The sequence below is a fragment of the Anarrhichthys ocellatus genome, unplaced genomic scaffold, assembly GCF_004355925.1.
Source record: "Anarrhichthys ocellatus isolate YVR2014 unplaced genomic scaffold, GSC_Weel_1.0 scaffold11, whole genome shotgun sequence".
Taxonomy (NCBI): domain Eukaryota; kingdom Metazoa; phylum Chordata; class Actinopteri; order Perciformes; family Anarhichadidae; genus Anarrhichthys; species Anarrhichthys ocellatus.
The window spans coordinates 5,517,291-5,537,756 of record NW_022280041.1 but is presented as its reverse complement, the minus strand read 5'-3'; the positions used below and the strand labels follow the sequence as shown (position 1 = coordinate 5,537,756).

General features: G+C 46.3%; 2 protein-coding genes across 2 annotated transcripts in view; both read left to right on the top strand.

Annotated features, from left to right (window-relative positions):
* The window catches only part of zbtb4 (zinc finger and BTB domain containing 4), an 18,582-nt gene extending 3,672 nt beyond the window's left edge, over positions 1–14,910 (top strand). The window contains exon 2 of the mRNA XM_031851599.1: positions 6,364–14,910. Within this exon, the coding sequence (XP_031707459.1) occupies positions 6,380–11,848 (5,469 nt within the window). The 5' untranslated portion in view covers positions 6,364–6,379 and the 3' untranslated portion in view covers positions 11,849–14,910. The remainder of the gene's footprint in view (positions 1–6,363) is intronic.
* A 135-nt stretch (positions 14,911–15,045) lies between these two features.
* shbg (sex hormone-binding globulin) lies at positions 15,046–20,415 on the top strand. Its single transcript, XM_031851604.1, has 8 exons — positions 15,046–16,779; positions 17,652–17,749; positions 18,127–18,316; positions 18,443–18,604; positions 18,922–19,078; positions 19,256–19,392; positions 19,607–19,811; positions 20,103–20,415. Exons 1-8 carry the CDS (start codon positions 16,687–16,689, stop codon positions 20,234–20,236), a joined length of 1,176 nt encoding a protein of 391 aa, XP_031707464.1. The 5' UTR covers positions 15,046–16,686; the 3' UTR covers positions 20,237–20,415.
* Positions 20,416–20,466: the final 51 nt, after the last annotated feature.

Below are 20,466 nucleotides of genomic sequence, written 5' to 3'. Positions count from 1 at the left end.
GTGTGTGTGTGTGTGTGTGTGTGTGTGTGTGTGTGTGTGTGTGTGTGCGCGTGTGTGTGCGTGCGCACCGCCTCTCCCTGCTCTCACTCGCTCTCTCTCACACACACTCAGACGTGCGCATACACAGACCAAGGGGGAGAGAGAGAGGGAGAGAGAGAGAGAGAGAGAGAGAGAGGGAGCGAGGGAGGGAGTGTGAGGGGAGAGAACACATCGCAGCAGAGATGCAGCAGGAGGTTTTCCGAGGTACGTTCTCTTGTATGCTTGCCTTCCTGAGAGACAGCCAGAGAGAATAAGAGGAAGAGAGGCTGATTTCTGTTGTTTTCCTGCTTGTTTTTCTGCTTCACTCTGCTGCTGCTGCTGCTGCTGCTGCTGCTGCGGCGGTGTTTGCTCCGCGCTTGAAGAGGAGGAAAAGGTTTTTATTTTACTGTGTGTGTGTTGGGGCGTGAGTGTTGGTGGGTGGGTGTGTGTGTATTTATGCAGTGTGTGTTTGTAGACGCGTATTTATGTGTGTGTGCCTGTGTGCGCCTGTGCTGGGTCTGTGTGCGTGTGTATGTATGTGTGTGTGTGCGTGTGTGTGCGCGTCAGTAACAGGCCTCGTCTCCCTCATTCTCCCCTCTGTTGCTGGCGCACCACGCAGTTCTTTTTCAAGAGCGATGACTCGTTTTGAGATTGTGATGAAACTTTTAATTTATCGAAGCCTCTTGCGTCTCTGTGATTCACCCGCAGACGGGGAGGGAGGGGGGGACCAGCCAGTCAGTCAGAACAGATATGAGCTTTGTTGTTGGGGTCTAAACATGGTGGGCCAGTCCTCCCAATCCTGCTCATCAAGTTCCTACCAACATCAGAGGAAGTGTTTTTGGGGGAAAAACTTGCATGTATGCGACAGTAAACATCTGTAGTTCCGCCGACCGGTTCTGTTTCTTGTTCCGGTCACGGGCCGCCCACTTTGTCATCCATTTTACCAGCCTGTTGTTTAGCGGGAGGTCGTCTCTGGAAGAGCAGCAGAGGCCATATTGATGTCACCAATCCTGTTGTTGCTGCCCGAAGCCGTACTTTTTTTTTTTTTTTTTCTTCCCCAAAACAACACAGCATCTGCTGCCAACTACTCCACATTCCTGGTTTCCATGGAGGCCGAAGCCAAGCCCCTGTGCTCAATGTATGGAATATATGGTCCACTCTGTCACAGGGTGTAGGGGTCATAGGTCAGACAATAGGAAGTGTGTCACAAGGATGATGTTGTCATAGTGGTGACAGTGTGTTTGGGTCACGCGTTAGATAAATCATGTCTGCATGTGGGCCTTTTTCTGTCCCGGGCATAAAAGTGCTAACATTCAAGTCTTGCTGATTGCGAGGCCGCGTTGGTTGGCTTTGTTTGATTTTGCAGTTTTTTTGAAATGCCACAAACGTATAGGATGTGGACGCATTCGAGAAACTGGTGCAGCGCTTCATCTCCTCTAGCCTGCCGTCGTTATACTTTCAGTTTGTGGTGACTGTTGAACGTGCCGCTCCGGCTCAGCTTTGCTCATACTCAAATGTTTCTTGGTTGTTTGAGACGGAGAACCCTAAAGTGTCTTTCAACAGGGACTGTGTATGAAATTGAAAAAAAGGTTTTGGGGAAATTACCTCCAAAAGGTCACCAGTATAGTGTTACTGCTCTCCAGGGGTACTTTTTTTTTTTTTTTTTTTGTTTTGGGGCCTTACTGTTTGCCGAATGCCTCGCGTGATTCTTTTGCAGCGAGCAGAATTCTGTGAATTATGTGCTGGGCTGAGAGCTAACGCAGCGTGGAGAGTATGGTGTTTTAGACATGGGCAGGTTCGCTGGTGCGTGGCGCGGCATGCGAAAACACCACCATACAACAGTTTACAAGGGGGGGGGGCAAGCACTCAGTCATGCTGAGGGGGATCTGAAAGACAAGGAAACCATGAAATGTGAACATAGACGAGACGTGTTTGAAGTTACCCCTACCTCCCCCCCCTCCCACCACGACTACCTCCGCTCAACCACTCCCCAAACCCCATACCAACTTCCCTCACCTCCACCCTCCCTCTATCCCATCTGGCTGGCTCCACCACGCTCTCTTGGACAGGGGGGTTGTGGAGAGTTCAGTAGCTGTTCTTGCTAACGATGCCCCCCTACCCACCCACACACACACACACACACACACACACACCCCCTCCTCTTCACAGGCCAACTGCTGCTCTGATAGTTGGGCCCCTCTGGCTGCCCCTCACTGGGGAAAAAAGCCCAACTGACACCTTCCTCTTTCCACATGCTCCTCGCCGCTGGCTCACCGGCTGGAACACCGAGGCCCCCTACATTCTGACTCGCAGTCACTCCCCTTGACCCCTTACACACACACACACACACACACACACACGCAATGACGGCACATTATTGCCTAAAGGAGCACTATACGACATTCGGAGAATTAGCAATAGACAGCTGTTTGATATAGTTGAGTAATGTCTACCCGAGTAGAGAAAGAAGTGGCTCTCCCTCTCTGTGTGTGTGTGTGTGTGTGTGTGTGTGTGTGTTGTTATCCAAGCTTCTTTTTGCTTTGTTAGCACATGCCGCACATGTTATTAGTTCAAGTCAGTGCATGTGAGCAGCATGTGCTGCGGTTACAGCTGACAATGCTGTCCCGAACGAAGGCATTGTCGCGGAAGTGTAGCACCCGCCCTCCGGTTCCCGGTTAGCCCTGTTAGCACAGTTAGCTCTGTTGGCGCCGTTGGCTGCTAGCGTTGCCATGTTTAGAGTCATTTAGAGGCAATAGCAATTCTCCCACTAGTATTATGCACCTTTAAGATATAGGAAAAGGAGGATTCTGGTTTATTATATCTTGGTTGTTAGTTTATAGTTAGTTTTGTTTATAACTTTGGCCATCATTCCTATTAGAAATAATAAAGTTGCACTCAGTAAACTAACTGTTTGGATCTGTGAATGCGGTGACAAAAAAAGAAGTGCGAAGAAGAAATAGGCATATTACAAAATGACTTCCTGCTTCTGCTTTGACCTGCAGGCACAAGTGTTAGCTTACTGTAGCTTTGTGAACACGCACGTTTCTGTGCAATGAGAGATTACCAACATTTCAGGGGTGCTCACTGTCAGTTTCATCTCAAAATAGAGATCATCTCTAAACTGTTGGCTCATTTACAAACTGTAATCTGACCGGCATTTTCCTTCAACCATCAGATTTTGCCTTAGCGACGTTATTGTGTTCCCGGATCTCTTGGTGAGCACAAACTATGAAAAAAAGACCAGGATTTCATTTTAAATTGTCCTTTTAATAGTGATAGTACAGGGAAAGCAACATAACTTGATCATTTGAGCTGTACTCTATCAAATACTTTTTAATGAGGGTTTGGTACAAGTGTTAGCTGCTTACATTAATGTTGAAATATGAAAGTAAATTATGTGGCACTAGAACAGTATTAAAAATATAATTTGCTGTGATCAGACATTTAATCCTCAATTATATGAAGGCTTGGACCAAATAGCTTAACACAGTGTACTTGAGAGCCAAATTAAGTTTTAGTTTGAGCTGCATAATATCAAAATACTTGTGGTTGGAATTTCCTTTGAGATGAAAGATGGCACCAAAAACAAAAAAGCACGAGAATCGAATCTTAACAGTTATTTCTCTGTCAGCACAAGTACCAGTTTCAGTGTGGAATAAACAGATTGCTCAACGGCTGGTTCAAGGCCTTCAGCCGGCCGACCAGCCAAACTCCTCTGCCGTCCGGCCTTATGTTATGCAAAGCCACCTTAGCGGTGATTTTCCTCGTGACTGATTGACCGTTTAAATTCGGTGGATTACTAACTAATGGTTTCCAAGGTCATAAAGTGATGCATGTTTTTCAGATGCTAATGGAAAAGTATGTCAGTTAATAGTAGAACTTCTGTTGTTTTGAATTGGTCCCAAAATTCAAGCAAACAATGTTAGGATTATTGAGCCAAACAGCACTGTTAAACTGTGCAAACTAATCTGCAAGTTTGTGCTATTTCGAATGATTTAAACTTAAGAGAATGAAGTGTTTTCTTCATATTTGTCATTTGATATTGAATACAAATTGAGTCAGTGGGCCTCTGTTCCCTCTGCCTGTCAGTGAAGAGCCTTTCGTTGTTACACAAAAGCCAATGCGTTCGGCATGTGTTTTATGTTTACGCCGGACTAGTTAGTCATTTTTCCGGCACCAGCTGAGAACCCGTTCGTGCTGTGCGAGTGCCACAAGCGTAAATAGATATACACTTCATAGGCTGACCAACGTTTCTGTTTGTGCAGAACATCCTGTTACAGAGAGGTGTGGGAACAGGGTTGCTGTTTATTTTGATTTCGCTTTAGGTTCCTCTCCACATCCATGGTCACATTTGTTTGTGTGCTTGTTTGTGAGTTGTACGGAAGGATTTATGCGTGTGCGTATCCGCTCATCTGCACAAATAATAAAGAGGTAAAAGCGTCTTTCTGCATGTGCAAAAAAAATCCAGTGAATAGGAGTAAATCCAGAACATTTAAAGCGTGTTGAAAGCTCCCTGTCACAGTCAGATGGCGTGTCGTGCAGACTGTGCTTGTGCAGCGGCTGTGTGCGTCACAGGGAGATAAAGAAAAAGAGCGAGGGGGCGTCATACGCATTTTCCTGAGACGGTGAAATGTTTAGCCTTAGCGCCGTCTCTCTGTGTGTCCGCCCACTTGTAGCAGACTGGCGCTTGCCATAAGGGATTTCCTGCACAACATCTATCGCTCAGCAAATGTGAGGCCTGTTTCAATACAGAGCTACAAAATATGGCAAGCCTGGCGAGAAAGGATTGTGCTGCGTCCTTTTTGTTCGACACAAATCTTGAATAGGCCTGACCCGGTTTGTTGTCCTCTTACAACAAAAAGCATGTGCCACTGCTTGCACTAAGTACGTCATTAATAGACGCACGTGTTTTCCTTTTGTTGACTACACTTAATTCCACCTGGATCCTCGGTCTCCGTGTTGTGTCATGGTGCACTCAGATTCACCTTTTGATTTTGAATGTCATTTACAAGTGTTGAACTGCTTTTGTTTATCCCTGTCTGTCTTGCTTGTGGGCATGGATGAGTGTAAGTGCAGTGCTGTGTACACATGCATGTTTGTTTGTGTGTGTGTGTGTGTGCGTGCTTATATGTTTGTCTATGTACTGGTTGCTTTTGTGTGTGCGTGTGTGAGTGTTTGCCTGGGCTCCTGTCTGTCTGACAGTGTCTGACTGTTCCTGTTTCCAACCCCCCTCTCCTTCTCCCTGTCTCTTGCTCTCCCGGTTTCTTTCTCTCTCTCCCTCTTTCTATCACCCTTTCACTCTCCCTCATCCTCACCCTCTCTCTCTTGCTCTCTCCCTCCTCTTCCCTCTGCAATAACAGTGCTGACCTAGTTTCTGCCTGTTCAGGGCTGCCTGTGGAATTTTACAGCGGCCTGCCTTTCTGGCTGCTTTGCTGCTCGAAAACGCAGGCAGAAAAGCATGACTGAGGATTTTTCTTCTCGTAGCATCATTATGGCCTTATACTGTCGCCGTTCTTCTCCCCAACATGCAGACCTAAATAAATCGACCCATTTTAAATAAGTAATAACGGTAAATTGCCTATCGCGCAAGAATCTGCAGCTATCTCGTGTATGGGGAATTTGTAGCAGGACTGCATCCACCACCATGGCAGCCGAATTAAAATGGAAATGAGAATAGCCTGTCGCTCATCTTCTACACTACAGCTTAGCTGAGATTGTACCGGATGCAGAGGACTGAAATACACCCCTTCGCTGTGCACATGCATGCAATCTCCCTCCCTTCTCCTCTTCCCCTCTTTCCTTCCCTCCCGCCTTTGCCTTCACAAATAAATGGTTAGAGTCATGCCCGGCAAATACTAGCCACTGCCAGGAATGGCTGACAAGGCTCTTGCTCAAACAGCAAGAGAATGGGACTATTTTTACGTGTGCACTTCAGGCCATGGATCTAACACTCTGAGGGAATCTTGATTAAATCTGAACGCCTTCCAATTAGGCGTAGGGAATGTTGTGTCACAGCCGAGAGAGATGGATCTCTGGAATGCCTTTCTAAAGGCTTGGTTGTGGCACGCTGAAATCTAAACCAGCACTGCCGCAGATTCATTCCTTCCCCCTACCCTCTCCCTCCTTTCACTCACCATTCCTGGCGGAGCTCGTAGAGTTCAGCATTGCTGGAGCATTCAGTTTTCTTTTCCGTTTCTCAAAAGTGTTCCACAAGCGCCATGACTGTTACTGCGAAAGCTTTGGGTGTACGTAAATGTTAATTCTTTGCTTTATGTCGATTTTGTGTTGTACATGTACCTTAGGATGTTTAGAAGGCTAACGTATATTTTCTGATTTCTCTTTCAGATTTCGGGTGCTGGTCATGGTGTCCGGTGAGAAGGTGTGGGACCCCCTCCACGCAGGCTTTATTCAGTCACGTCTGAGTGAGCAACACCTGGCTGCTGGGCTAACTCCCCTCTGCAATACCAGACAGAGTGCAACTAAGAACTCTACGTGCCAACAGAGTCAGCTGTTGTCACCTTTGTCTTCCCCGCCACGGTCGTTAGTGGCTGTAGACACCCTTCAACCAGTTCGGGCCTCCTCACCTGTACACCTGCCTTTCAATTTCCGCTGCTCAAGAAAGATCGAAGGGCTCAACAAACCAGTCCACTGTCTTGGAGTGGCCTCTCAGCCTGAGGAGGAGGAGGAGGAGGAGGAGGGAGGGGAAGTTGAGCAGTTGGAGATGAAGGGTAAAAGGCACGGAGGCCGCGGAGAGGCCATGATGGAGGACAGGCTGGAGGACATGGCTGATGGACCCAAAAATGCAAAAATCACCTTAAGCTTCCCACTTAGTGCCGCCCCCCTCCCAGCCTCGCTGACTTCTCCAAACCACTGTCGTAGCTCTTCGTCATCCTCCCCTTCCCCTCACCGACGGCGGCCGTCCTCCAAGAGCTCAGACGAGGGGTCGCTGTGGAAACTGGACGCTACTATGGACGTTAAGCACAGACCATTTAAGCCCCCAAGGCACGACAGCTCTCCGTCCTCTTCCCCTTCCTCCTCCTCATCTCCCATGACTGTTCATGCACTTAGTAGGAAAGATATAAAATCCCCGCCTCCTCTGAAGTGCTCCAAACTCAATCCAGAGACTCAGTTCCACAGGTCGCCCCCAAGATCCTCCAGTGGGTCTTCAGGTGGCTGTTATGGTGGCGACGGATGGGATGAGAGGCACAGGGTTGCCAACGGTACAGCCTCACCCTCTCAAACCGCCCAGATCCTCTTCAGTCTGGGCACATCAGCCTATCAGAGAGGTGGGGATGCAGAGAGGAGAGAGAAAATGACAGGAAGACCAGCTGGGAAAGTGGGAAGCCCTCATGGACCAAGTCTTCACCCACCCACCCTCCACCTCCCTCCCCCCTTACCACCACCTCCTCCTCCATCCGAGGGTCTTACCGCACCCCCTGACTCGTCCTCCTATCCGCCTACCAACAGCCTGAAGCCCGAGCTGATTTGCGGGGTGTGCCATCGGCTTTTCAGCTCGGCCTCCTCCCTGACAGTCCACATGCGGCTGCATCGTGGCAGCCGCGCCCTCAATTGCTGCTATTGTGGCAAAGTCTTCATCCACAGCAAGAGACTGCAGTCCCACGAGGCCTCCTGCAGGGTGCCAGGCCTACCCTCCAACAGCCTGGGCCCTCCTTCTCTCACTATGCAGCCAAAGGAGGAGCCACTGGAGGAGGGTGAGGTGAGAGTGGAGGGGGGAGTGATTGTGGGACAATCAGACATGAGTAAGGCGCGGCCGGGGAAGAAAGCACGGAGCCTCCTGGCACGCATCCAAGGTGATGATGCAGCAGCCGCAGAGTTGCTAGCGGGTGATGAGCACCATTTTGTGAAGGTGGTAGATGGCAATATCATTTACTTTTGCTCTGTGTGTGAACGTTCCTACATGACCCTATCCAGCCTGAAGCGTCACTCTAATGTGCACTCATGGCGCCGCAAATATCCATGCCATTTCTGCGACAAAGTCTTTGCCCTGGCTGAGTACCGCACAAAGCACGAGGTGTGGCACACAGGAGAGCGCCGCTACCAGTGTATCTTCTGCTGGGATGCCTTCGCCACCTACTACAATCTCAAAACACACCAGAAGACTATTCATGGGATTAATCCCAGCCTCATCTCCAGTGAAAAGACAGCTAATGGGGGTTATAAGCAGAAAGCGAATGCCCTGAAACTCTACCGCCTCCTCCCCATGCGCTCCCAGAAGAGACCCTACAAGACTTACAGTGACAGTTTGCATAATGGCCTGCTACTCCCATCAACTGAGACACCGTCCCTCTCCCTGCCTGGACTGGGCTGTACTCTGGGCCCTGAGGACCTACAAAGCCTCATCAGTGGGGCCCACCCTCAGAGTGTAAAGCCTGACCCAGATGACTTCCCTGATGGCTTCCCTATTTCTGCCGAGCATGGGGACCTCTCCACACTAATACCCCTCCCCCAAGCGGACATGCCCCAAGTTAGAAAACATGAGAGTGAGGCCCCAGAGTTAGAGCAGGGGAAAGGCAGTGGCAGCTTCAAAATGTCTAGTAGCAGCAAAACCAAAACTCCTAAGACTAGTAGAGGCACAGACACAAGCATGCCTTCTGTAATAACTTATGGCCATACGAAACCCTCCGTCATAGTTCATGGAACAGCAGTGTCATCCTCTGTCATTGTGCATAGCAATCAGGTCACTTCTGGAAGTGAAAAAAGCCCAATGAGCAGTCCATCCCCCGATACCAGCATCAGCCAGACTTTACACAAGGGCATTCCCAGGCCAATGAAAAAGCAAAGAGATAGTGCAGATAACCATAGAAAGAGGTCAAGAGACTGTTCAAATATCACAGAGGAGGGCTCAAGAGGTAGACAGGGTGAAGAGACAGGCAGATTATTTCACAAATCACGAAAATCCCACAGCAAGAGTGACATCTCTAACTTAAAGCAGCTGTCAGCATCTGTAGGGTCACAGGTCAAAGAGGCAGGCCCCCTGTGCCAGATTACTGTACGTATTGGTGAGGAAGCCATGGTGAAGCGCAGCATCTCTGAGACAGATCTTAGGAGAGACAAGAGCCTCTCTCCACCTAAAACCAAACGGAGTGAAACATCATCTGTGCGGGAAGCAAAGGAGACACGCCACTCCCATCACCATCACCATAAACACCGCCTCCACCGCAGAGTCAGCCTGGAAGAAGACGGTGATAAAGAAGGAGGAGATTGTGAGGAGGAGGTCAGGAAAAAGAGCTCCAAGTCCCCTGATGAAGTGAGGGAGTACTATTTCCGTCGGGAGGTGCGTGACCAGGAGAGTGACAATGACACTGAGGATAATTTATGGCGGCCTTACTACTCCTACAAGCCTAAGAAGAAGGCCCAAGCACATCTACAGAGGGTCAAGAGCTGGCAGAGGAAACTGAAATTCAAGCGCTCCATCCGGTTGAAGAGGACAGAGAGGCTCAATAACCATGTGGATAAAGAGACAGAGAAATCACAAGATGAGGAAGAGGATGGGAAGATTGGGGAGGCCGAAAAACTGTCAAAAGCTAACGGAGACGAGGGAGAGGGGGAAAAGAAAGATTATCCCTCTGCGCCTTTAAAGGAGAAAAACAAAGACCCAGAAGAACAAGTTAAGGAGGCCTGTGATGAGGTTCCCACTCTGCACTCTCCAAAGTCTCCTCTGTCTACCTCAGTGGCCCCTACTGGAATAAAGAGGCGGCCTTGGACTAATGGGAATGCGGCAGAGTGTGGTACATGTGGCTGCTGGTTCTCAAGCTCCAGGAAGCGAGACAAACACGAGCTGAGCCATCTGCTGGAGTTCGTATGCCTCTTCTGCCGAGCCACTTTCCCCTCGAGGGAGAAGTTGGAAGACCACCAGAGAGCCCAGCATCCCAAGCCTACTGAGGCACCTTCTGTACCCCAAAAAGTGGCACTCGATGAACAGGTTGAAGGGGTTGGGGTTAAATCTGTGCCAGAGATTGCAAAGTATGATGAAGAAAAAGGTGGGCAAGTAGCCTTCGTAGGATGTAATTCTAGTCCAAGTCGCCTAAGCAGAAGAGCATTATCACGACACACCTGTCCGCAGTGTCATAAGGTGTGCAAGACATCTTCAGCACTAACTCGCCATATCCGACGCCACGAGTTAAGCAGTTCCCCAGAGAGAGAAAAGGAAGACTCAGAGCCGAAAACAGCGAAGATGGTTGTTAACACTGTTAGCAGAGACCTAGAGACTGAAAAAGGCCAGGCTCCCAGCGCTGTTTCAGTTATCAGCTATTCAACACCAGACCCCCCCAGCAGTGTTGACTGTTTGGCATCACAGCAGCGTGATGACCATCTCGGTGAACTGACGGCTGAACATCAGGTGTCAGAACCCAGTGGCAAACCTGAACTGACGGAGCTCTCACATCCCGCTCTAGAGAGAGAGTCCAGCCCACAAATTGCAGACCCTCCATTAGAAAGTCCGGTTACACTTACACCCACTAAACACAAATTCACGCCTGCCACACCCTCTACTCTCCATAGTGTGCTCGTCATGAACGGACCTGAATGTCTGGACTACCGCACCCCCAGCAAAAAGAACCTGGACAGCCATATACACAGAATACCCAGCCCTGTGCACATCGTGGCATCCGCCAACACCTCTCCAAATGTGCCCATGACGTCACAGACCAGAATAACCACTGCTGCTCCTCCTGTTTCCATGACAACAGCTCTCAGCTCCGAGGGGGGATTCATGAAACGGGATGGGGTCATTATGGACAGAGAGCGGCAGAGCGGGAGTGGTTTGTTTGTACATGTGGGTTATGAGGAACCACCCCGGATCCAGGATCTCAGAGTTCAACCCTTGCCCAGGAGTCCGTCTCCCGATGAAGCACAAGACCTGACCATGTCCTCTATTCTAGCTCGAGAGAGGGAGATAGAGCGGCACAGAGAGAAAGAGAGGGAGCTCCAGAGACGGATAGAGAGGGAGCGGGACAAAGAAATGGTGAAAGAGAGAGAAAAAGAGATGGCCCATCAAATGAGTAGAGTTGCGCACACCCCACAGGACCAGATTTGTCTGTTGGTCCCTAAAGAGGAGCCCTTGAGCCCTGTGCCGTCCCCCCAGCATATCCCCACTCAAACCACTATGAATGGATCCTCCTCACACAGGCACACTCCCAAATCTCCCTGCCGGTCCCCCTCAACTATTGGCCTCCTGGCTCAAGGCAACCGGCAGGTTCACTCCAGTTCACAAGGGCTCGATAGACTCCCTCTGCCCACTGGAGCAGCTGGTGCCGGGGACCGCCCCTCCGCCCACGCTCTGCTTCTGCCCCGGGCCCCCCAACCACCTGAGCCAGAGCACCACGATACTGTTTCTTCCAGAGATTCGCATCAGCGGAACGCCACCCCAGTGGGCTACCATGCCCAGAACTATCCCCTACCCCTTATTGTGCCGGACAGCTACCAATCTGGCAAGAAGCAGGAGGAACACCTGCTCATGTCCTCCTATCCTGCTGGAGCTCTTCCCTTTGGCCCACTGGGGAAAATGATGATCCCCAATGGCGGGGACCTGGCTAAGCTACCGTTTTATCCGGACCCTTACCAGCTGCTATATGGGCCCCAGCTGCTGGCCTACCCTTATAACCTGGCGGCTCTTCCCGTAGCTCTGAATATGATGACACCTGGGGGGGACAAGGTGGAGCCTCTACCTTTCCTCCCTGCTATCTTCAACTACACAGCTGGGCCGTACATGGGCACAGCTCCTCACCCCTTAGTGGCAAATCCCAGCTTCTACGGCGGCAGCAGCGGCAGCAGCAAGAAACAACGAGACAGCAGCAGCAGCAAACCGTAGGACACAGAAGCACTATAAGGAATATATTTCAATGGGGAGGGCCTGGCCTGTTTAGGATGGGAGCAGGAGGGGTGCGTGCTCACTGGGTCACTGAGTACACTCGCACAGTACCCCTGCCTCTCTTTTTTTTCAGTAGAGATCAGAGCTAGGCATTATATCAGGAGTAAGTTGAAGGGAGGAGAAGGAGCAAAGAAACGGGAGAGGGGCCGATATTATAGTGTTGATCATTACTCCCCTCGCTTTACTCTCGCTCCCCTTTTCTCCTTGTCTCTCCTGTCTCGCTGTAGTGTGTCGTAGTTCTAGAGCTTGATTAATCTTCCTCTCTGACTCATTATATTATCTATAAGAATAAGAACTGCTAACAGGGTGTGTGTTGTGTGAAAAATTAGTTCAGTCCGCTTCCCTTTATAGTCGCCGCATAGCGAGGATAAACGCTCTTCAGGGACGGCTTGTGAGGGCAAGGAGGAAGGGATGAAACGGAAGAGTCCGCACTCGAAACACAGTTGAAGGTGGAGCATTAAGCAACTCGACCCTTGCGTCATATTTGTATGAGCGAATGAGATTGCAGGTGTATCCTGTCAATAAACTGTCCATGGAAGTTATATATGAGCATGTACATGCACATGTATGTAGGTGATTTGTGCATGCAGAGGTGGGCTTAAGCAGGTATTTCTGCGTACGTATGTATGTATGTGTGTGAGTGAGTGTGTGTGTGAGTGTTTGCAAGTGATGGCCAGTTCATTCCGTGTGAGACTTGCACAGCATTCCTACTCTAGTTGGAATAGCTACTGTCGGTCAATATGTAGAAGTGCATTTAGAAGTGATTCCTCATATCCAAATCATTGAAGAAGTCGATGCTATGGCTGGATGCGAGTCTATGACAATGACAGATCATCTGAGCTTCTGATGTCTCAACTAACCTGGCGACTTTGTGGCCATATGGCACTGTAGGATCTGTATAGCATTCACCATAGTTTTATACCGTATGTGCACAAAGTAGAAAGGTAGTGGTCACTTAAAGGGGACACTCGTAGCTGCTTGGGATATGTAGCTGGCCACTGGGTATGATTTAAAGGCTGGTAGACCATTGCACTTCCGTTTTTCATCTCATTTCCTTCACATTGAAAAGGAAAAGAATAAAAACCTGTTAGCCTTCGTCTTGCGGTAGCTTTTTCCTCTTTGATTGGAAGAGGAAAAGGCTCCATTTCCTAAGCCAGGAAGAATAAAGTGACAGCAAGGAAGGAAATAGAAAAATGGATTCAGGGTATCGAGTTATTTCTGTGTAGGAAAAGAAATATATGGGCACAAAACTGTTGGACTCTTGAGTCAGAAGGACCCACAGAAATGACTTTGGGGACAAAAAAAAAAAGTCCTTCTCCCCAACTGAGGGGGGCATTTGAAATAGCCCAAATAATTCCCCCTCCTGCCCTGTGTCATTTACCAAGAGGTAGGAAAAGGCTGAGCTTAGCAGCCAAAGTGGTGACCGAAACTCCTAGGAGCACTCCTAGGAGTTTTCTGTTAAGTGTAATGTTATCTCTATGTGTTTGTTTTGTTAAACTATGTTGTTGTTTATGTTGTTTAGCCCTCTTACCAGATGGACATGGCTTCGGTGAAAAAGGGGGGAGTAAACTTAAAAATATGAATGTAAATTTAGTCATGAGGTTAATGAAGTACAACTGCATTAATTGTAGAGTTGGTTTCAGTTCATTTTTTGTTTCTGTTTTGACACAAATAACCTGTTAAAGAACCGTATAACGTCTGGTATGCATATATACAGTAGTCCTAGGAACATGTCCGTAATCTTGGGTTCTGTATCCACAAAGCATGAGCAACACTTGCTTCCTAACCGTTTATATCCTCAGCAAATCTGGCATTGTGCGCACAGCTTTTGTTTCTGTTTGATATTTTCTGGCTTTCTTCATCTTCCATATCTCCTCTATTTTTAATTTTTTTTTGTTATTCATTATAGACCACAGTTTGGAACAATTCCACAAAACTAGCTTCCACATTTACATCTCACAGTCACTATTTAGGAGCTGTTTAATACTCCCTCTTCCCTCAAGCATACACTGCACCTCCTCTGAATGAAGTACATATGTTTCTGTGTGTGTGTGTGTGTGTGTGATGGTAACGGGGCGCCTTTTGGTTTAGGCGTGTGTAGAAACGCATTGTGACCAACTGAAGGGGCGCACAAGCACCCCCATGGGTGTGGTTTCAAGCCTTTTGCGTGTGGACGTACGTGTTTTGTGTACGAATGTGAGTGACTGCGCGAATATGAAAACCAAAATGAATCTGTCTGAGCAGCATATCCCCATGGCAGTATATGGGCCACCTGTTATTTTTTTGTTCTTTGACACTTTTCTGTGGGTTAGTTTCAGTGTAAAAAAAGCCTTGCTGTCTCCAATACACTATCTCAAGCCATTCCTGTAGATGGACATATTTTTGTTTTTGGACCATTTCTTATGCCATAGTTTGCCATCATGGTTATCATACAGACCAAAAGCATGCAAATCAACGTATTGTAGTGACTGGACTGGAATCTGGTGGTAATATACAACTATTTACTGTATGTTTTAGTTTAAATGAATGTGCCTCTGCTTTGATATTTAAATAATTATCTATATTAAGATGTGGACCTGCCAGATTTCAACTGTTAAGGTGCCTTGTTATGGCATAAGAAATTTGAACGGCAAATGAACGTTTTCTTGAGAAATGGCAGTCTGATTTGGAGATAGATATCATGGCTTTGTTTGCTATGAAGCTGTTCATAGACGTAGGGACGTGGCTAAACTGATTTGGTATCGTGTACATGTCTAGGGTAATACTGTGCCATATAGAGCCCACAAAATATGTTAATGTTATTTTTAAAAGATGTTTTAATGTTGCCTGATGACTTTGTCTCTAGATTTGATACAAAGGCTTGTAGCCACAGCTCTGTAGTCTCCTTTTTCCCCAACATTCTTCCTCTCGCTCTCTCTCTCTCTCCCCTTGTTTCCGTCTCCCTTTCTTTCTCTTTGCTGCAATCAAACAAAATAAAGTATTAACCTGATGACCCAATGAAATCAACTCTAGTCTGGACTCATATTTTTTTTTTAAAATTATGTCTCTATTAATCTTTACACGTTGATCTAGAGTTCCTACTATGAGCCATGTGTTTTCACACTGTTTGATCCTCCCTGTGAATTCTCGAGCAAAATATACATTTAACATTTAGTGAACATATTGTGGTCATCCTTTGCATTTCTTTTAAACACATGATCCATTGGTGAATACTTCTATCGCTCTGTATTTAGCGTTAATTCAATATCATCTCTGTTTCCACTGGTGAATAGTTTTTGGTATCTTTGGTAATTAATTCACTGATGTTTTCTTTTAACCACAGCACATATTATGTTGTTTTTTTTAAATTCTAAATACATAAAAACGCACTTTGTCCTGAAAGTTTGTTGCCGACACGTAAACCAGAGGCTGATTACAGCTTCCTCTCTGCAGTCAGGGGGCCGATTTCTTACCATCCTTGAATGAGCACTTTCCCACTAGTGACACTCAGTGGTTTGAACAGAAACTGTCGGCTTGGTGACTCACACCCATCTTTGCACTCTCAAAACATGATGTAAGAGATGAATTGAAAACTAAATATGAATGAAATCATTTCAGAAATTGAATAGATTTATCAAAAATATTCATCATAAAATGTCAAGAGTGGGGGAGAAAAAAATGGTGCATTCATGGCCTCAGGCATGGTTGGGATTTAAAGGTACAGTGCTCTCTTGCCAATAATAAATGCAGTTTCTTGCAAAGAGATGGATCTTTTTCACAGCTTATATCATTAGCAATGGCTCTGTTCTATTTAAATGTGACAATGGGCCATTATGGGCAACACAAGGACCCCAAAACTTACCCAGCTAAATTAATTGCAGCCATTGTTAATGTTATGTTTTACACCTTTGCTTTTCCTACTAACGCATCAAGTCTGGTGGGGAAATGAGGCTTATCTGCACACACTCCATGACAATCAGTAGATGTTTGTCAGACTTTGAGTGCACACACGAGAGATTTTGGTGCGATTTGACATTTCGGATTAACTTCAAACCGCTGAATACCAGATCGTTTACTGATTGTTCCTTTCTGTGTATGTTTTACACTTTTCCCAGTATTCCCCAGTTATCACAATCTTCCTGGAAGGAGACCGTGTCACCGGAATCCGGCCAGCAGAAGAGGGGGGAAAAGAGTTTTGTTACTTGAGGCACATCCCCTCTCGTCTCTTTCTCCTCTTCACTCTGCAACAAACACCGAGTCATGAAGCAGCCGTGGTGAATCAAGGTTCCTGTGTAATGGGTAAACACACATCAGTGAACTGGCTAAGGTCACTCACCCGGGCTGCAGTGCCCACTCTACATGAATCACCTCAAAGGCAGGAGATTTATAGCGTGATCGTAATGCACACATAATGAAAAAAATGTGTTTCTGAATTTTTAATTATTTATAATATAACGACTTCTAACTTTCAATCTTCGGTATTTTTACCTGCAGCTCACTCTGTGTCTTTCGCCCATCGACATGTTTGCAAAGATCTGGTGACAACCATGCAGCCAAAAAGCACCCCCTCCTGGGGATCGATAACCTGCACTGGCATATCTGCTCTCTGGACCCCAGGACAGTGTGCCAGCACACACACACACACACACACACACTCACACCTGCGCCACACACTGTTGAAGTGTCTCTCTGCTCCTCGTCATACCTCTGACACCTCAGGGTAGCGTGGAGTTCGCAGACCACCAAAAGGGCGAGGACACTGTGCACTGGGAGGCCTGGGTGAATGAATGCACTGAAGGATGGTTGTGTTTCGTAAAGCAATGGCAGGTGGACTGCTGCTCTCGTTGAGCCTCACTCTTCTAGGGTGGGGAGTTGAGGGCAGACGGGGTAAGGTATGTTCACATGCATTACAATTCTTGGAAGGAGTAGTAAACTGGTAAGATGCTCTTATCAATATCTATCTGACAGTCTAAAGATCATGTGTAACCATTGGCATTATCAAATAGTAAAGAAACGCATTTGAAAAACAGCAGAAATCCTAAATATGATGTAAATGATCTATGCATTTTGTAGCTTTGATAAATCTCTAAAAAAAAAAAAAAGGTATTGTTTTTGCTTAATGTAAAATTAGGAAAAGGTCACACAGTCATAGGTATTTGGAAATACCTGACCTCTCAAGCAATTAAAATAATATTGTAATACGTTTTTAAAGGATCATCTGTATTAATTATGTTTTTTATGAAAGATGGAGGACAAACAAAGTGTCATATAAAAGCCGATATTAAAGAAACACGAATTAACTCTTACTGTATGCAAATCAGATGCCAGTTGAAGAGGGCTATCCCAGATGACCTAATAATTTATTTAGACTTAGGACTTTGCTCAGTTTGTGGGAGGACAAATCAGCGACATAACCACAAAACCCAGCAGCTGTTTTGACCCCATTGACTTTTTGCACATTAAGTTTCATAATAGCCATTGTGTATTGATATACTGCAGTAAGATGCCATATGGCTCGCTTGTCAGTGACTTGACATTGATTTTGCACTTCCTTACCACTTTCACCTCCCTTGTTAAAAGATAATTAAGTTTTTTAGTTAAATCAATAACTGAATTAAAACCATGACTTGGTTTGATATAGTTTCAACCACTAACCAATCAAGATATCTGACAAGAAATTACAAAAGCAGGTTTTGATGAATATGAGCTGTGCAAGAAAGAAAGCGCTGAAGTAATGATTTCATGTTGACATTGTGTCTTCCAGAAAGAAGTATCAGGCGGGGCTACCGTCTACCTCGGCCAGGACAGAGACATCTGGAGGCCACTGATCCACACAGCAGTAAACCTCAGTGAGATCAGGAGGTACGTCAGCAGGAGCAAAACCACTGCACCACAGAAACCTCACATCGACAACTGAAAATATGTGATGAATGAAAGGCCAGGGGAGACTATGTGGCAGCAAGTAGAGGGTATAGTTAGGAATTCTGGAAGATCCTGGCCCCCTTATTTCTGATGACATTAATATTATATAACCCATCCTCGTATTGCATTTCTCCAGCTGCAGGCTCCTAGAACTATCCCTGCTTGTTACCGCTCTGTCAGTGTATATTCTTGGTCACTATTGAGATTTAAAATGCAGCCTTAGACAAAAGTAATAAAAGATGGGGAGAATCATCTTCTTTAGCTTCTGTGTGGACCAGCATTCCCTTGAATATGACGTCTGGGTTCTGTTTCTGCAGTATCAAGTCATCCTTTCATTTACGGACGTTTGACCCAGAAGGTGCCGTTTTCTACGGGGACACCAAAAACGGGGAGGACTGGTTTGTTTTGTCCCTGAAAGACGGCATCCCCCTGATGCAGATCAGCAGAGGAAACAGCCTCGTCAGCGTGGCGGGCGGCCCCAAGCTCAATGACGGGAAATGGCACATAGTAAGTGTAGATGTCTTAAAACACAGAGCCCGGAAACTAGTTATTTTGCATGTGTATATTGTGACCATGTGCTGCAAAGCAATACAGTTTTGTCTGAATTCTTCTTGTGCTCCTGGTGCCACCAAGATGGAGGTGAGCAACCAAGACCCATTTGTGATTCTGGAGGTGGATGGCTCCAATAGGATGGAGGTTGGCATGCAGTCCAAAGAGACAAACGAGGTCCTTTCAGGTGAACTTCGACTGGCCCTTGGTGGGATCCTGGTCGACAAAGAAAAGCTGATTGTTCCGGTATAACCTGTTAATCCACCCTTGGCTACTTTACAGTCTTTTACATTTTTCTTTTATCTGTCTCGTTTAATAGATTCCAGAAGTTATTGTGCTATTATTTTGTCCATTTTGCATCCACCTGCTTCCCCCACAGTGTATACGTCTGCTTCATATAATGATTTCCAACATTTCCCATCATGACATTTAAAAACAATGTGCACTGAAAGATAACCATAAACAATCAATGAACACTTCTGACCCCAACGACCTGCTCTTCTGCTCACTGTTTGTCTTGCGGTTCATTTCACTAAATGCATTGTTGTCGTTCTTTGCCGTAGTTTGAGCCGCACATGGATGGCTGTGTGCGGAAAGGCAGCTGGCTAAACCTCAGTGTCCCCTGGGAGGTCGAGGCGGAGGAGCTCTGGCCCTGCTATCAAAACGTCCAACCTGGCAGCTACTTCCCTGGCACTGGATTTGCCATTTTCAACACCTCAGGTGCAAACATTGTGCCCCATTATAAAAGATTTGGACAAGTGTTATTTCATTTACTAACAAGCTTTCCAACAGGCCTGGATAATGCATTCTTGCATGACATAACATCATGGGTGGCAATATACTTTTAATCTGTATTCAGATTATATTCATTTTGTGAGTTGCATTTGTCCTCTGCAGTTTTCCCAATTGAAGCAGATCGTGGGGTCAAGACTGAATTGTGGGGAGATTTCAGTAAGATGGATGGGACCATTTTTAGCATCAAGGCTCCTGGGCAAGAGCTGATGTTCGCTTTAGTGGCCAATAATAACACAAAGGTATGCACATAAATCAGACGTGAGGCAAACTCAATTTGCTGACAACTTCTAGCATTTGTTTAAAACTGCTCATGGCACTGTAAGATTGGCTTCATAGCTGACATGAACATTTGCATAATGCAGACACACATGCAGACACACGCAGATTGGAGACCATTATCACTCCACAAACAGAGTTATTATATTTCTTCTTTCTCTTCTCTTGAATTTGCAGGAAGTCACACTTACTTTCGGCGAAGAAAACATCTGCATGAAAGACACTTTCAAGAGACTGGTGATAATCTTTCAGACAGATTCACTGCAAGTGCTTCAAGATGAGGATGAATCAAAGACTACTACATTACCCACCAGTCCAGTGAGCCATCCCGGGTATTTGACCGCATGGAAAGAGGGTCGTCTTGCTGTTGGAGGTCTCCTAGGTGAGATTAAACAGCGATGATGAGCGTTTAATCGTGTGTCTGTACATTCAGCGTCAGTGTATCTTAAAATTGAAGGTCCTAGATTACTGTTCAGAAAGAGGAATACACAATAAAACACACAATAAAAGAAATTAATAACAAAATGAATTAGATTAAACCCCAGAAAACAACCAGTTACAATTATATATATACATTCATAAAGGAAATCCATTGACTAGGCCAGACAAGGAGCATGGTGAAGTGCATTACAAGATCACATGGGTTGTCTTCTTTCTCTTTTTCATTTTTCAGGTGAGGAAGAGGACGATGTTGGCTCCCAGTTCTTGACAGGCTGTCTGGAGAAGATCCAGGTTCAAGGGAGGGATTTGGACCTGGATTTAGCTGTCAAACACATGTCAATCTCATCTCACAGCTGCCCTGCATAGACCATGAAACTATGCATCTTCAATATGTGGACTCGATGTTTGCAGTGGATGCCTTTGGGTCGAAATTAACACCAAAAAAAATTGTCTGCTAATAGTCAATCTGTAGTTCAATGTGGTATTTGAACCAATTAACCTCTAAAATGTGGAGAATTAAAATAAAATATTAATATGTTGTTTAATAGATCTCTCCCGTTTTAACAGAATACGCTAATTAATCTGAGAAATGTAAG

Excerpts from the sequence above, each read along its gene's own strand:
- shbg (XM_031851604.1), top strand. The coding sequence starts at position 16,687 with ATGGTTGTGTTTCGTAAAGCAATGGCAGGTGGACTGCTGCTCTCGTTG. Across the intron at positions 17,750-18,126 it reads AACCTCAGTGAGATCAGGAG|TATCAAGTCATCCTTTCATT; the intron begins GTACGTCAGCAG and ends CTGTTTCTGCAG. Across the intron at positions 19,812-20,102 it reads TGCTGTTGGAGGTCTCCTAG|GTGAGGAAGAGGACGATGTT; the intron begins GTGAGATTAAAC and ends TTCATTTTTCAG.